Here is a 21,418-nt window from a genome sequence, read left to right on the forward strand (position 1 = left end):
CTGGAGGAAAAAGAATGTATGCAAGGAACATATATTACAGGAAGCAATGTGTATTATAGCTCAATTATTTTTAATTTACTTAAAAAGAAACTTCACATATTGGAGAAGTTTGCACACTTACTGGTGCCAGCTCCACGAGGTGCAGGTAGAGCAATGCGGATACAGTTGCTAGCAGTTTCAGTAAAACATTCAGGGTTACGGCAGGCAGCCGGCCCCAGGACACGAAGCACATAATTGATTTCTCTGGAACCAAGGCTGCCTGATACTACTCCTGATGTGGTACTACCTGCTCCACTTGTTACTGCTGATCTCACCACCTATTTCAACGAAAATTGGCTTATGTTATTAGACAATATAGTTTAAATGATGCTATAGTTTAAATACCAGAAGCTTTTACACATATTGAGTTTTATTTAAAGTTTCAGTAAGAAACTAGATTTACCTTCTCCATGGTGTGTCGCAGTGTGGCTGGGTCTTCTATGATGTGTCTGAACAACAGAGTAACCAGTGGTGTGAAGCCATTGAAGCCAGAGCTCTGTGTCAACCCCAAAATCATCCGTGTGCTCTTCAGCTCAGCAAACATCATTGCATAGTGGTGATTGCGTGTAAGGCGCAAACAGAGGCGCAGTGTAGCATGAAGGGTGTCTGGGTCCACAGGGACACTAATCATACTGACACAGGCCCGAATAAGAACAGTGGTCATGTCCTCAGTTAGGCCTTGCACAACAATATCAGATCCCTGAGAGTAGTCAGACTCCAGGGAAGATGAGGGGCCAGATGTTGCCTCCTTCAGCTGGCTGGAATCATCCTTAGGAGCGTTCATCTCCACTGCTGTTCCCGAATCTAAATCACTCTGGCTTTCTTCCACTTTGCCCCGGTCGCTCTCCTCTCGCTCAGAATCAGTAACACTACCAGTTTTGGAAGGCTTGGGGATGCGAGGCACTTTCTGAAGAGTGAGCATAACTGGCCTCCTATTACCAGTCTCTTCATTTACCTGCCCAATAAAGTTGTGTTAGAAAAGGGAACCAGCCAAGTCTATTAACACAATTAACCTTAAAAGGGATATTCTCTGGAAAAATACAAAAGGAATATGTATACCTGCACCATGGTGTTAAACTGCACAGTGTATCTCCGCCGTCCAGCTGTGAAGCGGACACTGCTCTCTCCAGCCCTCCATGCTGAATCAATGGTACTGTTGTTGGAAGCACTGTAGCTGCACCAACGGCCTGAGCGGTCATCAAACCATCGCCAGTTATTCCCATTTGGCTGCAAATACTAGAAGGCAACCAAGACAAATTGTTCATAACTGTACAAGAGAGGTGTAGCAGAATAACACAAATACCCTCCAACAAAGTTTATGCAAGAAATCTTGATATAAATTTAAAAACAAACAAACAAAACAACTTAAATCAGTATTTGTGGATAAAGGTTTGTACAGGATTACATACATTTTGTCCAATTCCTATACACTCACTACCTGTAAAAATACCTTTGTGTATAGTTATAGCTAATTCTACACAAGACTCTAATAAAGAAATCCAAGAGTAATCAATATGTATACAAGCAAAATGCTGCTCTTCCCCCCACCCTTACCCTCCTCATATATACTCGTTTTTATTGCTGTGCCAAGGCCGATCATTTCATTTTTTACTTCACTACTATAATTTGTAGCTGTGTTTTTTACATTTTGTTTTGGCTTTGTGTTGTTGTTTGTTTTGTTTTTTTATTATTTTTTACCTTGTTCATTTGTTCCCGGCGCTTTGAAGAGACTGCCATCTTTTCATAGAAATCAATGATCAACAGCACTGGTGTGATCCATCTGCAGAAAAAAGTCAAGCTTTTTAATCATAAATAAATTCATCACAAAAACATATCAGTGCTATGATGATGAAAAGCTGGTGTCATATTTGCAAGTGATAAGATCTTTGTAGGGGTGTGCAAAACTCACTTCGGTGTCTGGATGTCTTTGTGTTCTTTAGCTGCTTGCAGACAAGGCTGCACAACCTCGAGCAGCTTTATGAGCAAATCAAGAATTCCACTGTTCTCAATAACTCTGGCACCCAGCAGCTTTAGTTCCTACAGAAAAACGAAAACAAGTAATTCCATGAGATGCATAGGTAATCAGCGACACTTCATTTGTCTACTCAAACCCTTATAAGATTTCAACATTACTGTTCAGACTCATCTTAAGGTGTACAAAGGACTTAAGGACACTGTGCATACCCTGCCCTGGTTCACTTCAGATGAACTGGGGCACAGTGTGCATGTTGCATGATTTGTAGCCGCACCAAAGCGTGAAACTGTAATGCTTCCTCTATGAAAAATTGCTGTTTGTATGTGGCGCTATAAAAGGTACATGAGAGGACAATGTGTCCTGTCTTCCAAAATATGCCTCAATTTGATGGAGAAAAAAAAATTCATGAATTCATCAAACTCTTTGTGCTTTTCAACAATCACTGTGTGCATGAAGTACAGAGAGTGAGAGGACGAGGAAAAAGGAGTCTGAACTCTCAGACATAGTGAAGCACACTAGAAAAACAATCTTACCTAGTCTCAGAACTTCCTCCTAATCCATTTAAACAAAAGAAAAAAACCGTGTACATAAATGCCGCCGCAACTTAGTACTTGGTAAAAGCACTTTTGTAACATGGACAGCCCCCCCAAAAGAACAAAAACAAAATAATATTCTTGGGAACGGTCCTATAACCTCGGCCCACGTTCCTTTTCCAAGTGTCTCCTATTCCTGTAAGCATTGCACAAGCACAGCCATTTTGTCTCTAAAAATCCTCCCTAAAAACATCATTCCCAAAGCGTAATGATGCACTCAATCTGTGTCACTGTAAGGATAGTATTATGGGGGTTTTTTGTGGAATGGTATTACCTAAGATTACATTATCTATGTTTTGTTTCACTTTAATGAAGTGTGACTCACAAACACAAAATCTGAAATGTGGCAAGAGTTCAATCTTTATATTGTGTGAAAGACGAATTTGCTGGCATTTGCCTTTCATTGAGGAATCATGCCCGTGTGACTACTATACCATAAAGGCTTGAATGGTGGAATGCTCTAGCCAATGGTTGTCATCCAATACATTTTTCATCCATATTCATCCATAAAGGAACTTTGGATTAATATTCAGTGGCCACTGGGGCTTTGGTTGTTTTTGGTAGTGGTGGTTGCTTCCTTCATTTAAAAATGAATGAGCCTACTGTGCCTTAGGATAATTAAATACTGCAAAAATGTATTTCTATCCTTGCCCAGATCTGTGCCTAGAGATAATCTAATCTTGCAGGTCTCTCAACCTAATGGATTCCTTTTCACTTACATAAACCATTAAACTGAGGTTTTCCATAACAAGGTGTGCCTTTCCCAATTCTGTCCAATGAATTCACTTAGGCGCACGTCTTCTTCAATCCAGTTTAAGAAATACTTAAAGACCATATGGTGTTAAAGTGTAAAAATGCTTCTGTAATTGGAATTTCTGCCATTTTCAAATAAAACATTTGTAGCAAAGAATTGATTAAGGAGTCTGTAATAATCCAAAATGTAGAAACCTTAAGCGGGCCTAACACTTTTCAAATGCACTGTATGGATAAACATTCTATGACAAGAACCTAAAATTCTGGTACCTCAAAGAGCAGCGTGAGCAGCAGAATTCGTGTTGCCAGCTTGGAGGCCTGGGGCAGTGTGGCCATCTGCCTGGTCCACTCAGACACCGTCTTTGTGTCACTGGTAGTCAGCGGCTCAGCTGCTTTGATCAGCACGTCTGCTGCCTCCCACACCTACACACAACATGTCAACAATCAGGCTTATAACAAGTTTACAAACGGCTATTGTTAGGGTCACTATGATGCTTAACTTTTCTTTTTCTTTTTTTCTTTTTTAAAAGAAGTGACGACAATCACATCTTTCAAATGTACAGAGGTGCTTAGGAACTGCATTACTGCCTTACCTGCATTCAAAATGTACTAACAACATTCCACCTGAGAAGGTTCAAAGTAAGAGACTTGCCTACCTTTTTCAAGTCCATGAAAAACCTGCATTTTAAATTTAAATAAACTTGTAGAGCAGGCTACAGCATTAACATCTACTGACCTGTTGGACAACTTGGCCAAGGATGAGATCCCTGTATTCAGGGCCACTTCTCTTTATGGCAGTCATTAGCAGGTCGCACAGTCGGTAGACTGTGTCAGGTAGCTCATCCAAAAGATGGAAGCAGCCAGGCAGCATGGTGTCAGTGAAGGCATGTAGCTCCTGGGGGTCCAGTGGCTCAGCCTCCATGAAACGCTCCAAGCATCGTGCCTCCTCCTCTTCTGCCCGTTCCCTGGCTCTTCTGTCCTCCTCCTCTCGCCGTCGTGCTGCTTCCTAAAGGAGACACACCAACGATCAACAGTTATTTAGCTAAACAGTAAACTAATCCTTCATTCAGTTTCAATTAGCAAAAAATGTTTTACACTACGCTTTTTTCTTGAAAAAAGAAACACACCTCAGGAGAGTCGGAGCGCTGCTCCATGCTAACCTCTTGCCCGAGTGACATGGCAATTGCTCTCATCATCTGGTCTTCTTCGGACATAGTTAGATCCTAGATGGAATAAGAGCAACAATGTTAGCTACCCAAGTCTCTCTCAAACATTGTAAAGGACTAAAGTACTGCGTGTGTGTGTGTGTGTGTGTGTTTGTGTATGAAGCTTACTCTTACTGCTCCACCAAGAAGTGGAGGAGGGTGTGTAAGGAGGTACTCGGTGGCCTGCTCCATGGTGCTGGTGTTCAGTAGAGCCTCCATGGCATGTTCTCTTGAGAAACCCATATCCATCAGCTGGAACACCACACACGACAGAAAGACGCAGAGAGAGATGAGGTTGTGAAAAAAGAAACTACAAAAGGACGTTACATAACAATGTCACATAAGGTGAGTGATAGCAAACTAGTTTGCATGCTGAAGAAAAAAAAAAAGTCATGTAAGTCATTCTTTCTGAAACATGACAGAGGCCTCTATAAATTATCTCTCTAATCTCTCTCAAACCCCCAACCAAACCTTGTCCCAACACTATTATTATAGCACTGAAATTTGTCTCTCAAGTCCTTATTTTTTTCTTCAATATGACTCTTTCCTTTATTTCCTTACTCTCTCCAAGTTTTTTCTCAATTTCTCCCTTTCTCTGGCTGCAGGGTGGGGGTGGTGATGTAACATTTCCTAAACCCAGAATCATCGGCATCTAGATATAAAATTACGCAGTTAACCTGTACTCTCACATCTACCTGCAGCACTAGCATAACAAGCTAAAAAAAATATTGCTGCTGGAATAATGTTATATAATGGAATAATGTTACATCAGACAACTTATGAAAAACAAACAAACCAAAAAATAAAAAGTATCTATCACTACAGTGAGAAGTTCCACATATTTTGAGCTGGTAGATTTTTACACCAAATGCCCTTCCTGAGGCAGTCCCCCAAACTGTGACTAAAATCAGGTGAGAAAGATCTATTTGCCACAGCTTTCCCTACATACCTGTGTTAGCTGAGCCTGGTTAACTTGGGGCTCGCGGCGAGGCGTAGAATTGGTAGAATCATCAGCTGATCCTCCTGTTGGCCCTCCAGAAGTTGATCCACTCACTGGTGGTGCCTCTCCACTTGATGAAGATGCTCCTGGAGCCGTGCCAGGTCCCAACGAACCGGCAGAGGTTCCCTCATCATCTGGGCGCACTGTTCCCTCCCTCTCTTTTGCCAGGCGCTCCTGAATAACAGGCTCTCCTCTTAGTATGTGGCAGAGAATAGCCAACATGGATTCAGCCATCCTACCCCCATACACCTTCAGTGGCTTCCGATTCCACAGATTGCGAATGCAGCTGAATGCAGCCTTTATGAAAGAGAAACTGTGTTACAATAATAAAACACCAACAGAATCCGTAGATTAATACAAAAAAATAAATAAAAAATTCTACCATATTTAAAGCCTACAAAAAAATAAATACAGTATAAAGAATTTCTAGGGGGCATGAAGATCATGGACATTTGTTACAATCCTTTTCATGTTTCTCCACACAGTACTAAAAATGCAGAAATACAACTGAGCAACTGTTTTTGAAAACACAGGGATAAATGCTCATCTCTTCCATCTTTTCAAAAGACAAAATCTCTTAGAAATCACTTAGAAATTGGTTATTTTAGTTAATACTGACCTTCTGGGTGACAATAAGGAACCTTAGGGCACTGAACTGTGGCATGGTGGGTGTAACTCCAGGCATTTTAGCTGGCAAGGAATGGGGTGAGTCCAGCACAGTGCTTGGATTCACCATCTTCTCCACCAGCATTAACCAGGCATCCAGGAACTCCCCTGTCCCATCTGGTAGATCAGCATGCTCCAGACCCTCAGATACAGGTACCTTCCCTCCCATTGACAGTGCCCAGTTAAATGTCCTGTTAAAAACAAAAAAAAAAAACAAAAAAAAAAACTCAACCAATTAAACTAAGTAAATGTCAAAATAATATTTTGGGGGGGATGGGCAAACAAATGATGTCTGTAATTATTGAAAAAATGAAACATGAGTGACGGTGGTATATTGGTTAGCACAGGGGTCGGCAACCTGCGGCTCTTTAGTCCTTATAGTGCGGCTCCGCGTGGTTTGGGAAAATAAATTAGAAGTATTTAGCTGAAGTGTATTTTATTTATGTTAGTTCTTCTTTAACTTGTAGTTCTAAATTGGAAGATTATTGTGATATTGAAATATAAAAATAAAATTATATTCTATTATTTTTTCATCGCTCAAAATAAGCGTCACACTCGCGGAAGCCGGTATACCCACCGAAACACCGTGCATTTATTGAGACTTTCAACCCCAATTATGGATCTTCGGATCCACATTATGTCAGCAGCTATTCTCCACCGTGAACTATGTTAAAAACAAACACCGCTCACGCCTCACAGATGACAGCTTACAGTCCTGCGTAAAGATGAAAGCCCCGATTTGCAGACGCTGTGCGCAGAGGTTCGGGACCAGAAGTCCTATTGTAAACATATCACGGCAGACCCGACGATGTTTCCATGAACATGCTTTTCAGCATCTCTTTATTGACCACTTTTCACACACGGTTGCTGACGCATACAACCGGCTGTAGCTTTTCAGCTCACAGTCTGACACACACCAACAACAACACAGCAGGATAGATAGCACAGACGTAAAGGCGGCGAGGCGTGATTGCGGGTGCCGCTCAGGTGCGTCCGCCTCCCCTGCAGCGGCGCTGCAGACCACGCCCCGCCACACACATTAGCCAGGTAAAATACATATTTAGGCAGAATTTTGCAAATATCTATTTTTCATTTTTTAGCAGTATAGTGCTTTTTTTTCCAATTATTTTTTTTTAAAAGTCAGGTCAAGGCTCCAAAAGGCCAAAGGCGATATAACAGTTTTTGTTTGCTACATGGATCATTTTAGTTCAGCAGGGTGTCTTTCCTTTTGTTATATTTCTTTAAGAGTTCAAAATGTGTTAATTACATAAATAAAATGTAATTTTCTCTGTAGCACTTCATGGATTTCATAAGCAACACACCTTAGTTGTTCACACAAAGCATAAAAGGTAAAAAACAATATATACAGTGTTATCTTCATTTTAGATGTCAAAAAGTATTTGCGGCTTCCAGTGTTTTCTGTTGCGTGGAAACCGAGTCCAAATGGCTCTTTCGGTGTTAAAGGTTGCTGACCCCTGGGTTAGCACCATCACCTGACAGCAAAGTTTTGGATTCATATTCATTGGCCATCTAAGGCCTTTCTACATAAACTTGCATGTTCTCCCTGTACCTGTGTCGGTTCTCTCTGGGTACGCTGGCTTCCTCCCATAGTCCAAAGACATGGACGTTAGGTTAACTGGCGATACTAAACTGGCTGTAGCTGTGAATCTAAGTGTGAATGAGTGTCTGTTTCTCTATTAGCCCTGCGATAGAGTGGTGAACTGTCCACAGTGCATTCTGCCTCTCGCATTACGACAACTGATTCAGCCCCCTGTAACCCTAAATTGGACAAGCGGTTAAGAAAAATGGATGTGGGGATAGATCACGAAACTAGGATTAAATTTTAATGAATATGTATGGTCTTAATTGAAGTAAAGCTTTATCTGCATAATTAGCGATCAGGTCAGTGAGAAGGAGTGTCAAGTAGAACGTAAAGTAGCAGAGGCCAAATGCCTTTAGAAAGTTTCAAAAAAATGAATGCATAATTTTAGAGATGAAGAAAACCTGCATCACAAATGGCGGGGGACAACCATTTATTTCAAGAATTCTATGAGAATTTTCAAAAACACTAATAAAGGCCTTGTGGCTGCTGGCTGCAGCTACGCGGTGGTCTTTTAACACACAAGAGTCACCCACTTCCATAAACAGCAGTCCTACAAACAACGAGGTACTCGTGTTCTTTAAAGAAAAGGGCCCAACTTGTGGCAAGAATTTCACTGCATGTTAAAATAAGCTTCTCATCACAAACAACATACCATTTCTATTTTTGCCCATATTTGTGCTCTAGATATTACCAAGTAAGCTTTAAACAACTTGATTGCACCATACAATATGACTCACTCAAATAAGGCATCGTGTCCTCCAGAGCAAAAGAACTTTTGCAGCATAAGGTGGTAAGGGTACTTCCTTTCATCAAACAACATAGGAGATGTGAAACCCACTGAGCAGATGAAAAAAGTCAACCTGCCAGGGAGAGAAAAAAATAAAATATTGTTCAATATCATTGCTTGTGACAAGCACATAATAGCAAAAGAGGTGGCAGTGCCAAATTCCTCTTACCTAAAGCGAGGGGTGGGTGTGTAGGGTGGAGGCTGCCAACTTAGACCCTTGGTGAGCAGCTTGGTGAGAGCAGAAGCAGTGGCCCTGGCAGCAGGTGTTGGGGTAGTGCCTGTACTTGTGGCATGGTGGGAGCGACGTTGGCGCACTGGGGAGCCCACGCACAGTTTTACTAGCAAGCCAAAGAGCTCGGCCAGAGCCCTACCTAACCGAGATGAAGCTGCAAAGACACATGTGGGTAGGTAAGACAAACTTTGACTTTCAAAAAAAAAAGAAAATAAAAGAAAAAGCAAAGTGTTAAATATTGTAAGATAAAAGGAAAAAATAACAGACACAAAAATATAATATGTGCGCCTTGGACATACTCCTACCAGAGAGTAAAGGCTTAATTTGTTTGATGCGGGTGGCCATAGCTGGAGTAAGTTTGGACTTGGTCTTTGGGTCTGCTGCAGAGGGTTCATCTGTCTCCATGGGAGCCAAGGTATCCCCATCTAGACCCATGCCTTCTAATAGACCACCAGCAGAGGAATCCACAGACACTGCCTCTGATTCTGCTGGATGAATGTGGACAAGTATGTATTTGTTGAAGGGTGCTGCAAGGACATCCTAGTTTTTAAGGAACAAGTTTAAATGGTTACATTACCAGTTCTCCTGGAGCCAGAGGCTGAAGATGCTGTCGTGTTGCCAGATGGCTTTTCCTCTTTGGGAACAAGTTTTTGCATGTCAGCCTGGCCAAACTCACATCCTGGAGGCAAACTGTTAAGAAACAAGCAATAAGTTGTAAGGGGTGATAACTACAAAGTTTAGGTAAAGGAGTAAAGGATAAGATTACTCACCTGTTAGGGGTGCAAAGGGACAGTAGCACAGTGCTCTCCCATACCAGAGAGCAGTAGAGCTGGCTGAGCTTGCTGAGAACACTCAGGCCGAGCTGAGAGCCCCACTGGTTTACTGAAATGGCTCTGATTTCACTCTGTTTAGAAGACAACAGAAATATTTAGAGCTGTTGAATCAATTTGGGTCTCACTTGTCAAACAAAGGCTGAATTTTCATTCATTAGCAAAAGAAAAGTAAATTCTATGTTTTTGAGATCTAACATTTGGATTTCAATGTGTTTCTGTCCTCATAAGGCATCTGCATATTGGACTGAACAGAAAATAATTAGCTGCATAGGCACTTGCTTCTAATAGTTTTTGGAAATCACAACATGGGTGGAGAGCCACCTTCTGAACTGAAGTGTTTTGAGGTCAAGTAGTTTTATTTTTTTCCTCACACACACACACACACACACACACCATCTGTGTTTACCTGTCCGACTCTGCAGGTATGGACAAACATGAGGATGTAAGCATGCGCTGCAGTAAGAGCATGTAGAAGGGGTGTTGCACGAGCTGACAATGTGGCATCTGTGACGTGGCCTGCATTAGCCAGTTCTCTGAGAAGCACAGACCCACCAGGCACCTCAATTGGTCGATGAAGTGGCTCCAGAGATGTCAAAATACTGTCCAGTTGGCACAGGCCCTCCTGGAGTACTTTAGGCTCATGTGAGAGAGTCTAAAGGGAAGGATTGAGTCATTTTCAAATTGCCCATGAACTGCCTATTAAAACAAGTGTACGGAGTGCAACAGCAATGTGCATTCCATGTGTGCCAATTTCTTAAAAAAAATAAAGAAATAAAAAATAAAGAAACTGGAAATAAATTCCAGTGATCTTTAGGTTATGCTCACCAGTATCGACTTGCAGACACCAGCAACTGCTTGGCAAGCAGCTGAGGTGGGAAAGTCTATGGGCAAGTTGGGCAGGCCCAGAATAGAGACCAGAGGCAGAAGCCCCTTCTGGTTGACAAATTCTTGACAATGGTCATCTGTGGTGTTGTTGCTTAGAATGGATTCCACAAACTTCATCTGGAGAACGTATGCACACCAAATTATGGACTTAAGTGATAAAGGTAACCACTGCTTTAATAGTTTACACCATTTCCAAATTATAGCTTAGAATATATTGCACCATAAACCAGACAGTACAACCACTGAAGCAAAGACTTACCACATTAAGAATGTAATCCATTAGAGGAATGGGTATCCGTTCCTCAGTGCCAACCACCCTGCAAGAATGCACACATTATCAAAACTTCAACCATCAACCGTATATTTGAAATTTTGTCAATTAACCTGGAAAAGTAATTAAAGTCTGTAAAGACTGTTTTTTCTTTTCTATTGTGTTATGAACTCAGAGTCATACAGTTCAAGTGGCACTGACTGTCTGCTGCTCTCTGCTTCCCCCTGCTGCTGGCTGAAAGTGTGAAGGGCCTCCTCTTCCTCCTCATCCTCACTTGAAGCTTCTTCGGCAGCATGGCTGGAGCGTGCTGGTGGAACTGCAACAGTACCATCTGCTTTCTGGATAGATGGTTTCTGGCAGATGTACTCAGGAGCTCGACCTAGGTTGCAGATCTCCTCGAGCAACTATAACAGCAACTTTGCTTTAGATACCTTGACAAGTTCTGTTTCAACACTTGAAATATTTTTAAATCAAATTTGGACTACCTTAATAATGGCAGTAGTAGCATCTGTTTTCAAAGTGGGCTGGTGCCTCATGAGTTCATCCACAGCACTACCCAAGTTGGATGCAGTGTCACCTGAATTAAAACAAACAACATGTTATGCAATGAAATGTGGTTCACAGGCAAAGACAAAAAAACACCAAAGACAAAAAATAAACAACAGGGGGACCTCACCCAAAGGGTCAGAGCTACGCCGTCGTCGCATTGCAGGCAGGTAGTCAGGAGACAAAAGCACTTTGAAGAGTCGCTCAAAGGGCTGGCACTGAACGAAGGAGTGCAAGCCTCTCGCATTCAAGCAGAGGGCACTGAACACATTGGGGAGAGAACCCAATACTTCGCGGGTAGCAGGAACCTGCAAAAACGTTTGAAATGTTTCACTGTTTTTCAAGTTAAAGGCCCACTATTAGCCTGTGTTTTTTTGTTGTTGTTTTTTTTTTTTCTTTCTTTTTTTGGGGGGGGGGGTGTTTTTTTGTTTTCTTTTGTAAGAACAGTGGTTGCATGCATTGAAATGCTTTCCAGTAATGTCAACCTGTTTATACAATATATATTATGACTGAATGGATGTTATAATTGTCAAATTTATAAATCAACACATGTGCAAGTCTGATTCCTGACTTTTGGATAATAGGTAACCATGTTATATCATCCATCCATATCTAAAAACAAAGAAATAATTAATTCTAAGAATCTATTGAGTGTACAAAGACACAGACATCAAAACTGATATTGAACTGCCACAAGTGGTCAAAGACATTAAGAAAAGAAAAGAAAGAGCTAGAAACTCACATCTTTGATGAGAAGGGCATGCAGCATGACATCAGTCAGACCATTATCCTGCAAAGAGGAGAGCAGAGATGGCTCCTGGAACACAAACACCGTCACCACTTCTGTCGCTAAAAACCAGAAAGACAAAAACAAAAATGGGGGTGGTGGGGAAAGAAATCATAATCCAATAAAATATTAAATGGATAAAAATATTGCAACACTGATGAAGCAGAAAGTTTAATATGAGAAAAATGTTGCATTTCTGAAGTCAGATGAGGAGGACTCCGTAAAGTGAAAGAGTGTAACTGTGTACTCACCTAGGAGGAACAGTGAGGGGCCGTAATATTCTGCATTACTGATGATGTGCTTGAGTGAGGTAGGCAAGGACCCATCCATTACTTGGGAGTTAAAAAAAAAAAAAGTGGGTTCACAATACAATACAGATGTACAGCAACATATGTAAACAAGATTAGTACAAGATGTATGATCTCAAGTTCATCGGTACAACAAAGAAGTGGATTCCAATGACTCACCATGGCGGATGCCATCAGAAAAGGCAGGGTCCTGGATGGCTTTCTTCAAGAAATTTAGCATCGACTTCAACAGAGCTGCCCTCTGGGGGATACACTGCATACCTAAAGAGATGAGAATCATAGAAACTGAAGAACGCAGGAGTGATAAAATTCATATATTCATTTGTGTGCGATGTGCGTACCTGCACGAGGCGTGTTAGTAGTGCTGCTCTGTGCTCGGTGGTCTCCCTCAGCTCTGGAACTAGAAGATGTTGATGGTCGAGGGCTGCTTTCCATAGCAACTTCTGACACTGTGAGAATTCACAATGTTTCCATATAAACAACAGAGGAATATTTTATATTTTATATAACCCTAACAAACAGACTACTGCTTATAAAATCTGGCCACGACCAACCAAGGACTTGATTAGGAAAACCATAGCTGTAAGTTAGGCACGATCCCATTTATTGATAATATAGCTGTAATTTCTCCTTGTATAGATTCCATAACCAGTGATTTAACCCACTCTCTGAATACAGTATTCACTTTAATGTAACGTCATCACATAAGCAGGGGCAAAACAGCACTAAAAGCTCTTTGACAAAGAATTTAAAAAAAAAAAACAGAAAATGTATAAAGCATCATCATTATTGTTATACATGAGTATTATAGTGTAAAAATAAATATGTACAACTGTATTTAAAAGTTCTAAAAGTTTTAGAAATATTTCAATTTTCCCTACTAGGGAGGCCTTTCTAGTAATTGGCATTTGGTGAAATGGCCCTTTATTGATTCAATGTTTTGGAGGAGCTACTAGAATTGGCTTGCATGTTTTAATGCTAAAAGCACTATACTTTTTTGTACCACATAGTGCAACAGAACATCACTCAGTGCATAGTACATTAGTCTTAATGGGTGTCACTTGTGTCACTGATGCGCATACAGTCATCTAACAACAAAAGCAGCAGGGCATGTAAACAATAGGGCTGCCACAAACGATTATTTTGATAGTCGACTAGTCACCGATTATTTTTGCGATTAGTCGACTAATCAGATCATGCATCCATTGGACGTAAAACGTACAGCTTATTGCACCAGCATGCATCTGCTCTTATATAACTATCATTAGCTTACAGCTTTAAGTGTTTAAGATGTGTGCTAACTAAAAATAAAGACAAGATGATAGTTTATTAAATTTTAATGAAATTTGCAGATTGTTTCGGTGGAGTTTAATAAACTCAGCCGTCTGCTCCTTGCTATCTAAAATATAACAGGACACCGGAGTATATTCTCGAGCATCTCACTCTTCTGATAATCAGTTGTCTGCTTGACGTTTATTCAGCTGTGTAAAAACTATAACTTTATTCTCAGCCAAACTGATTTACTCAGGAACAAATAAAATACTGAAAAAAGCCAAACAATAACATTTTTAAGTTATCTAAGTGACTTACATCATGTTTAACCTGAGTAGCGAAAGACGGCGGTGGGTTTGAAAACGATTTGCCTGGAGTCCGGTGTTCTCACCGGCTCTAGTGAGCCTTGAACCCCGGCTAGCTATCGAGCTGGTGGGTAACAGACGTCTCCGAAAACATCGGTGCGCTTTTGAAAATATGTGGTGTCTTGATAAACTGAGCAGATATTTGAAGTTTACACAGCTACATTTGCGCCTGAAAATATGTTAAATGTTTATTTTGTGACACAGAAAGAATAATAAGAGTAATATTAAAACTAACTAGCTGCTGCCATTGTTGGAAACTGAGCAGGGCCGCGCTATGAATTCTGGGATAGGTTGGGCCACGAAGTATACACCCCACCCATCCTTCAAATCAGGGGAAATGAAGGGCGCATTTCTGAGCCGCATTTGTCGGAGTCTTCGAATTTGGACAGTCTTCGTCGTGTCGCTGTAACGTAATCGGCCTACAAATGCGAGCACAGGAGGATGCGATTCCTGAATTTGGACACAGATACGATACCGGACACTGCTTCTTCTTCTTCTTCGAGGTTTAACGGCAGCTGGCATCCTTGTACGTGCAGTGCTTGCCATCTTCTGTTTCAGTCCGTTATTACACTCTTAAATCCTACTACTTATTCCAGAGTCTTTTGGGATCTTACAAAGCTTCAAACGACGCGTCGGCTATTAAATTAGTCGTCGACGATTTTGATATCGACGTAATCGTGACTAGTCGACTAATCGTGGCAGCTCTACTAAACAAGAACAGCTTTAGTGTGAATTCCGCTTCATTAAAATACAGTCAAAGTGAGCACACAAAGCAGGAGAGAAGCAAAACAGTAGACTTTAGCTATAAATGATGGTTACACTAAACACATACTGGTTTGTCTGTTTTGGAAATATCACTATTGGAAATCAAAGTTAACCTATAGCGACTTCAGTCCCTAAGAACTGCACGATTTGGACACAAAGGCGTGTCACAACCCTGCATTATACTACCACCAAAGCCACCAGGAGAGACTGCAACAGATCATCGTCTCTTAACTATTCAGATCATAAATGATATGAAAGTCAGAATACATCAAAACCAAAACACTGCAGCTTAGCTGGCTAATTCAGCAAGTGTGTAAAATACAGCAGCTGTGAATCAGAGAGGACGAAAGTTGACTGCTGGAAATCAACAAAGCCATATCTTGATGCATGCTCAATAATCCAAGTAAGGAAATCCCAAAAATTTGATTCTGTTCATCTGGATGTCTGGATCAAGAAGTCAAGACTTCTGAAGATGTCACTTGGATGAATGATGAAACATTTCTCCCACTGAAAACGCTACATCCAGATGAAAAGAATCAACTTTTTGGCAAAGAAGTCATATGTCCTTGTTTAACTGCCATGTTTGATCAAACACATTCACATAGTGCTTGATTATTTTGGAACTCGTGATTTTCCTCTGATGCCAACTAAAATTCAAAAACACCAACATTCTCTCTGTAAAGGAGTTACCCCGATACGTTTAGAAGATCTGTCAGTTCCACATTCATCCAACAACCCTCTTTTCAAACGAGAAGTGTTCTACTCAAAGAACTGGAAAGGCCGGTGAAGCACTGAGAACTCACTGTTGTGTTTATCAACAAAAATTCTCAAGTCAGCAGCAGCATTCAATTAATAACAGGTTTAAAGTTGCCCTAAATCTGGTCCACAAAGATTGCCCTCATCATTATACAACCTGCACCAGCCTGAATGTTTGACACCATCCAAGGAGTCACAGAATTTGGTGACAACAAATTCTTACCATACCATCCGCATGCCTGAGCAATCTAGATTCCAACCAGGGTATGTGTTTTCAGTAAATAAAAGCTAGCACCATCTACAGCATGAAAGAAGGTTCTAGGTTCACACCTTCCTGGAGCCATCATGCACATAGCCTGTATGCTCTCCCTGTGCCAGGGTGGGTTTGCTCCGTTTGTTTAGAGACATCCATGTGAGGTCAAATCAATTTTAAATTGGATGTAGAGGTGAGACCAACAAAGCGCTACGATTTCGTGGAATAAATCTATCAACGCATGTGTCGTGTCAAGCATTTTTAGTGGTCAGTATAAATAGAAAAGCACTATGTAAAAACCAGTCCATTGAGATCATTTTAACCACCATCCTGATGTTAAACATTAAAGAGGACATGAAACACTATACATATAGAGGCTAATATACACCATTGAGCCCTGCTCTCAAAAAGTAACACTGTAACAATGTAACACTGTCTGTGAAGCTGGATTTAAGAAATACCGTATTTTTACGACCATAAGGCGCACTTTAAAGTCTTAGATATTCTTCAAAAAGTACGGCGCGCCCTATAGTGCAGTGCGCCCTGTGTGTTGTAATGAGGACGTAGTAGAGAACACCATGAGAACGCTAAAGGGTGAAGTGTGGGCGTTGACTGTAGCGGTATATACGATCGCACATACCTGTATAAAAGAACAGGTATGTGCGTTATATGCAGAACATCGTTGTTTTAACAACCCTGAAAATGGCAAAGAGACACGCTTACGAAGCACAGTTTAAACTGAAGGCCATCAGCTACGCGGGGGAACATGGAAATCGAGCAGCCGCGAGAGAATTTAAGATTAATGAATCGATGGTTCGCAAGTGGAGGAAGCTGAAAAACGAGCTGCAGCAGGTCAAGAAAACACAGCTGAGTTTCCGCGGACATTTGGCGAGGTGGCCCGAGTTGGAGGAAAGACTCGAGCGGTGGATCATCGACCAAAGAACGAGCGGGAGAAGCGTTTCGACGGTCACCATTTGGCTAAAAGCAGTTTCACTAGCTGAAGAAATGAAAATTGAACATTTCGTTTTATGAAACGGTGCCATTTTTCCATCCGGACCAGGACTACGGTAGCGCAGCAACTTCCAGCGGATTATAATGAAAAGCTGGCCATCTTCCGCTCCTACTGCAGCAAACACATCGGCGACAAAAACATCCAGCCCAGCCACATCACAAACATGGATGAGGTGCCGCTCACTTTCGACATCCCGGTGAGTCACACTGTGGAGAAGAAGGGGACCAGCACGGTAGCGATACGCACAACGGGGTATGAAAAGTCTTCTTTTACTGTTGTGCTAGTAAAGTGAAACTAAAACTAGTGAAACAAATGAACTGTGAGCTTGCTGTCATTCCGGGAGGCCTGACAAAGGAACTCCAACCGCTGGACATCGGTGTGAACCGCCCGTTCAAAGTAAGGCTGCGAGCGGCGTGGGAGCGATGGATAACCGATGGAGACCACAGTTTCACCAAGAGTGGAAGGCAGCGCCGGGCGAGTTACGCCACAATTTGCGAATGGATTGTAAATGCTTGGGCTAACATGTCTGCTGGCACTGTTGTTCGAGCTTTCGCAAAAGCCGGCATCATTTCCGAGGAGCCGCACGGCACGGAAAGTGACTCTGACAGTGAAGAAAGTGAAAGTGAACCTGGAATGTTTGATGGAGATTTAGCGCAGCTGTTCAATTCAGACACAGAGGATGAGGACTTCGATGGGTTTGATTGATGATAAAAATGTGAGTACCAAACTCAGTTTTGCTCCTGCTTTATTTTTAAATACGCACGCTTGTATGCTTGTGTGTTGTTGACGATGACGATTACTGGTAATAAAAATGTGAGTACCAAACTCAGTTTTGCTCCTGCTTTATTTTTAAATATGCACGCTTGTGTGTTGTTGATGACGACGATTACCGGTAATAGAAATGTGAGTACCAAACTCAGGTTTACTCCCGCTTTATTTTTAAGCGGGAGTAAACCTGAGCATACGGTACTTGTATGCGCCCTATAACCCAGTGCGCCTTATGTGTGTGTTCAATACAGTAATGGCACACATAACTGTGACTGCGCCTTTTAGTACAGTGCGTCTTATGGTCGTGAAAATACGGTAAGTGCTTTTAGTTAAAAGTTTTAAAAAAACTTTTAGAGCAATCTTCTGTTAGTACGGAACATAACGTCATGTGGGTGGTTGGTTGTTTTCTAATCAAGTTTTTGGTATATTATTGAAGTTCAAAACATTCCATATCTTCACTTACTCTCCATGTCTGTGTCCATGTCCTCAGACTCTACTGCTGCACTAGGCCTCTGGATCTTTGGCTTGATGACAAAAGGGCACTCTTTTCTCGACAGGTCCACCTCATGCTATATTAAGAAATTGATAGAGAGAGGAATGAGCAAATGCAGAGGACTGAGTGACTGTATCTAAAAGTGGCTAGGTCAGGAATATGCCTAACAAACCTCTAGTCTGCAGATGAAAATGGAAAGGCCGCTGTGGGACTGAAAGGCAGCCATGTCAAGGTTGGTGATGAGGTCCACAACCCGCACTGCTCTTGTTACAAAGGTGATCTGGTCCTGCTCGTCACCCAAGAACTTGATCACCTATGAAGTACAAGATAATCATTGATATATTTCTTAAAGACAACATTATGAATGGCTACGATGTACTATAGGGCCTGTATGTACCTTAAGGAGGGCTTCCATCATTCCACAGGACACAAGGGCCTCCCCTCCAGCATCATAGCTAGCCAAATGGTAAAGGAATGAAAAGAGTGCTGTTGCAAACTGGTGTGGGTAAGGTTCCATCAGAGGATCTAGAAAGCGGGGGGGGGGGGTGTTAAAAGCTCTGATTTTATTTACCAAATTTCTTGCACATCACTCATTAAAAATTTGGGCCATAATTTCTGCTATGTTCTCACCAATCATTGCTTGTATGCAATTGCGAACCAACACGGGCAAGAAGCCATGGTATGAGGCAGTGCCGGTGCAGTCGATGATGTTGGAAAGCTTGGGCGTCCTCTCCAGATGGACAATTGAAGTTAAAGTGCGCAAAGAGGCCGCCTTGATATCCTGAAGAACAAAATCCAATAAAACACTTCAGAGAACAGACAATGAAAAAGGACAGAGATTGTGCAGACCTAAGAATAAAGAAGGCACTGAAAGTAATCATCTTCTGACACAGTCACAAAACACATCAAAAGACATTTTATTAATACAATGAAAGTACATTTAGTGTAATGACAGTGATCGAGCTTGAAGAAAAAATAAATAAATAAATAAATACTTTCTTACCACAAGCTGTTTGTCTGTAATCTGCAAGACATCCACCAGCTCCTCTATCAAGCCATTATACAGAATACTGTTGGCTGACTCTTGGAGTGCATTTGAATACACTGGTGGGGAGAGGCAAAGAAAAAGAGAGAAAAGGTCAGAACATAAAACTAGGACCAAAATCATGTCACTTTCTTGGGAAAAAGCTTTCTGCTCACCCAGTATAGAAATAGCATGCAGTCGGGCTTGTACAGCCTGCAACCTCTTCTTGTGATTTGAGAAACCATGGGCTAGTCGAATATGAGTAAACAGTAGGGTCTGTTTGTCTTTTGGGATGTTGTACATCATTGTCAGTGACTCCATGATTTCTGACGGGCTCTCTGAAATCTATGAGACAAAACAAGCTGTGTATTAGGTCAAGAAGCCAAGATGTGGCTTTTAAGTTGTTAATGATGCAATTCTAATTTGACTGTACCTTGTCAAGCTGCTCGATGTGAATATAATGTAGTGTGTTACTACTTGTCTGCTGAGGGAATATGACATTTGGAAATGATTGGGACAAAGTCAAGAAGTCAACAGAATATTCCAAATATTATTCAGTTTTTACTTTGATTGCTTAAGTAAATGTTGATGCCTATACCTTTCTCTCTACTTTGACCTCAGGGCCCGGTTCAGCGTAAAACTCAAAGTGAAGTGTGGTGGCACTGGGAGGATACTTCTGCAGTGGGAATATAAACATAATTTATAAGTAGGCGTAATTTAATAGTTTTTGACAGCATCTATTTAGAAACATAAAACTTTCTGGCCAACAGTAATATGTAGGTGATAGTTATGAAACATCACTCACTCAAAAAAAAAGAGAAAGAAATCTTACCATCATAGGCAGATCCCTGCAACATTCAGCCAGACCAAAGCCATTCTCCTTCCCACCCCAACTCTGCAGAAAAGAACAAAGAGACTAAACAATTCAACTCCGCTTCTTGAGGGACAGCTAGAATCACAATGATAAAAGTTCACTAGACCTCAGCCAAGTGCTGTAGACGGGCCAGGAGAGGAGTCCTTTTTTCAGATCCCAGTCTTGTGATGTAGTTGGATCGCTTACTGAACACATAGAGTAGGTTCAGCACAGACAGGACCACCTGCATGTCACATGATGCTAACAAGGTGGTCAAGTGCTGTAAAGGGGGTGGATGGTAGATAAAACAAGAAATATTTAAGTTTGTGAACTTCATTTTCTCTGACATATCCACAGCACAAAAAATAAACATAAATATGTATCAGTAGTACTGAAGAGCTGAATTGGTTGAACCATACCTCTATGGAGCTGTAAAGGTGCCTAGAGAAGCTGTACTCAATAAGCAAAGCTGTGAAGTTGAGCACTGCCAAAAGCAAGGCTTTGAGCTGTCCATTCTCTGGACGGTCACACACCAGCAGCCATGACATATTCTCTACTGTCTGGCCTGCATCACACAGAATACCATCGAAGCGGTCCAACAGATCCACCCAATGGTAAAGCTCACACTGTTGAAAGAGATAAAAAAATAACAAATTTCAAACAAATATTACATATCATTGATTTAACTTAATGTCCAAAAAAGTTTTAGATTTTGTATTCTACTCTCAAATTAGTAGTACTTCTGACCATTAGGATTCTGTAATGACAGCAAGTCAGACCAATGGCAAGTGCCTATGACATTCATACATAATTATTTTTATATTTGCTTGTAGCTCATAAGTTTTCATAAATTTAATAAAGTCAAAGTCAATTTATTTCTCAGGTTTAAAGCTTGAACACATCAACCACCTCTCATTTTGTAGCATTAAGTTAGGATTAAATCCCCATTCCCTTTTGCATTCTGTTAATCTGTATTATTACTACACTTGCTAAGACATACTACACGCTGCCTAAGAAAGGACAAAGGAGGAGGAAATCTAGACATTTTTCGACTGTTTTCTATAATTTCATTTCAGGGAGATGTTTCTAGGAGTGTGGTGCGGAAATGATGTCATGAACTTGTGTCAGCAGGTATTGTGAAATTTCTCAAATATATTTGATGATATTCATGATATTCCACACAATTCTAGAGTGATGGGAACCTTGTTATAAGAGTTTGTGTTTTATAAAAGACTGAAGTAGTAGCATCTCCTTCAGCCTAATCTTCTTACCTTGCCAATATTCCAGGTCTTGATATGCTGCAGTTCAACCAATAGCTGCTCATCATTGCATGCCTTGAGCTTCTCTATAAGTATCCTGCAGTCAGCAGGCTGT

The 21,418-nt window shown here is 41.2% G+C and overlaps 1 protein-coding gene across 11 annotated transcripts in view; it reads right to left on the reverse strand.

Moving 5' to 3' along the window:
* huwe1 (HECT, UBA and WWE domain containing E3 ubiquitin protein ligase 1) overlaps positions 1-21,418 on the reverse strand; it is a 50,089-nt gene that overhangs the window by 21,802 nt on the left and 6,869 nt on the right. For 7 of the 11 annotated variants that reach the window (XM_063464465.1, XM_063464467.1, XM_063464468.1 and 4 more), the window contains 38 exons: positions 21,316-21,414; positions 20,464-20,670; positions 20,172-20,324; positions 20,024-20,086; positions 19,790-19,867; positions 19,625-19,675; positions 19,368-19,536; positions 19,171-19,271; positions 18,798-18,948; positions 18,565-18,692; positions 18,340-18,480; positions 18,138-18,243; positions 12,825-12,932; positions 12,643-12,744; positions 12,427-12,507; positions 12,131-12,237; positions 11,519-11,696; positions 11,328-11,419; positions 11,026-11,246; positions 10,831-10,888; positions 10,512-10,688; positions 10,093-10,338; positions 9,624-9,757; positions 9,431-9,543; positions 9,159-9,341; positions 8,791-9,007; positions 8,572-8,694; positions 6,185-6,422; positions 5,515-5,862; positions 4,695-4,817; positions 4,488-4,583; positions 4,097-4,366; positions 3,631-3,783; positions 1,949-2,076; positions 1,738-1,819; positions 1,099-1,275; positions 443-994; positions 122-317 (listed from right to left, as the gene is read on the reverse strand). In XM_063464465.1, coding sequence (XP_063320535.1) covers positions 122-317; positions 443-994; positions 1,099-1,275; positions 1,738-1,819; positions 1,949-2,076; positions 3,631-3,783; positions 4,097-4,366; positions 4,488-4,583; positions 4,695-4,817; positions 5,515-5,862; positions 6,185-6,422; positions 8,572-8,694; positions 8,791-9,007; positions 9,159-9,341; positions 9,431-9,543; positions 9,624-9,757; positions 10,093-10,338; positions 10,512-10,688; positions 10,831-10,888; positions 11,026-11,246; positions 11,328-11,419; positions 11,519-11,696; positions 12,131-12,237; positions 12,427-12,507; positions 12,643-12,744; positions 12,825-12,932; positions 18,138-18,243; positions 18,340-18,480; positions 18,565-18,692; positions 18,798-18,948; positions 19,171-19,271; positions 19,368-19,536; positions 19,625-19,675; positions 19,790-19,867; positions 20,024-20,086; positions 20,172-20,324; positions 20,464-20,670; positions 21,316-21,414 — 5,950 coding nt within the window. The remainder of the gene's footprint in view (positions 1-121; positions 318-442; positions 995-1,098; positions 1,276-1,737; positions 1,820-1,948; positions 2,077-3,630; positions 3,784-4,096; positions 4,367-4,487; positions 4,584-4,694; positions 4,818-5,514; positions 5,863-6,184; positions 6,423-8,571; positions 8,695-8,790; positions 9,008-9,158; positions 9,342-9,430; positions 9,544-9,623; positions 9,758-10,092; positions 10,339-10,511; positions 10,689-10,830; positions 10,889-11,025; positions 11,247-11,327; positions 11,420-11,518; positions 11,697-12,130; positions 12,238-12,426; positions 12,508-12,642; positions 12,745-12,824; positions 12,933-18,137; positions 18,244-18,339; positions 18,481-18,564; positions 18,693-18,797; positions 18,949-19,170; positions 19,272-19,367; positions 19,537-19,624; positions 19,676-19,789; positions 19,868-20,023; positions 20,087-20,171; positions 20,325-20,463; positions 20,671-21,315; positions 21,415-21,418) is intronic. The other 4 variants (XM_063464469.1, XM_063464463.1, XM_063464466.1 and 1 more) reach the window with 4 other exon arrangements.

The sequence above is a fragment of the Pelmatolapia mariae genome, linkage group LG20 (assembly GCF_036321145.2).
Source record: "Pelmatolapia mariae isolate MD_Pm_ZW linkage group LG20, Pm_UMD_F_2, whole genome shotgun sequence".
Taxonomy (NCBI): Eukaryota; Metazoa; Chordata; class Actinopteri; order Cichliformes; family Cichlidae; genus Pelmatolapia; species Pelmatolapia mariae.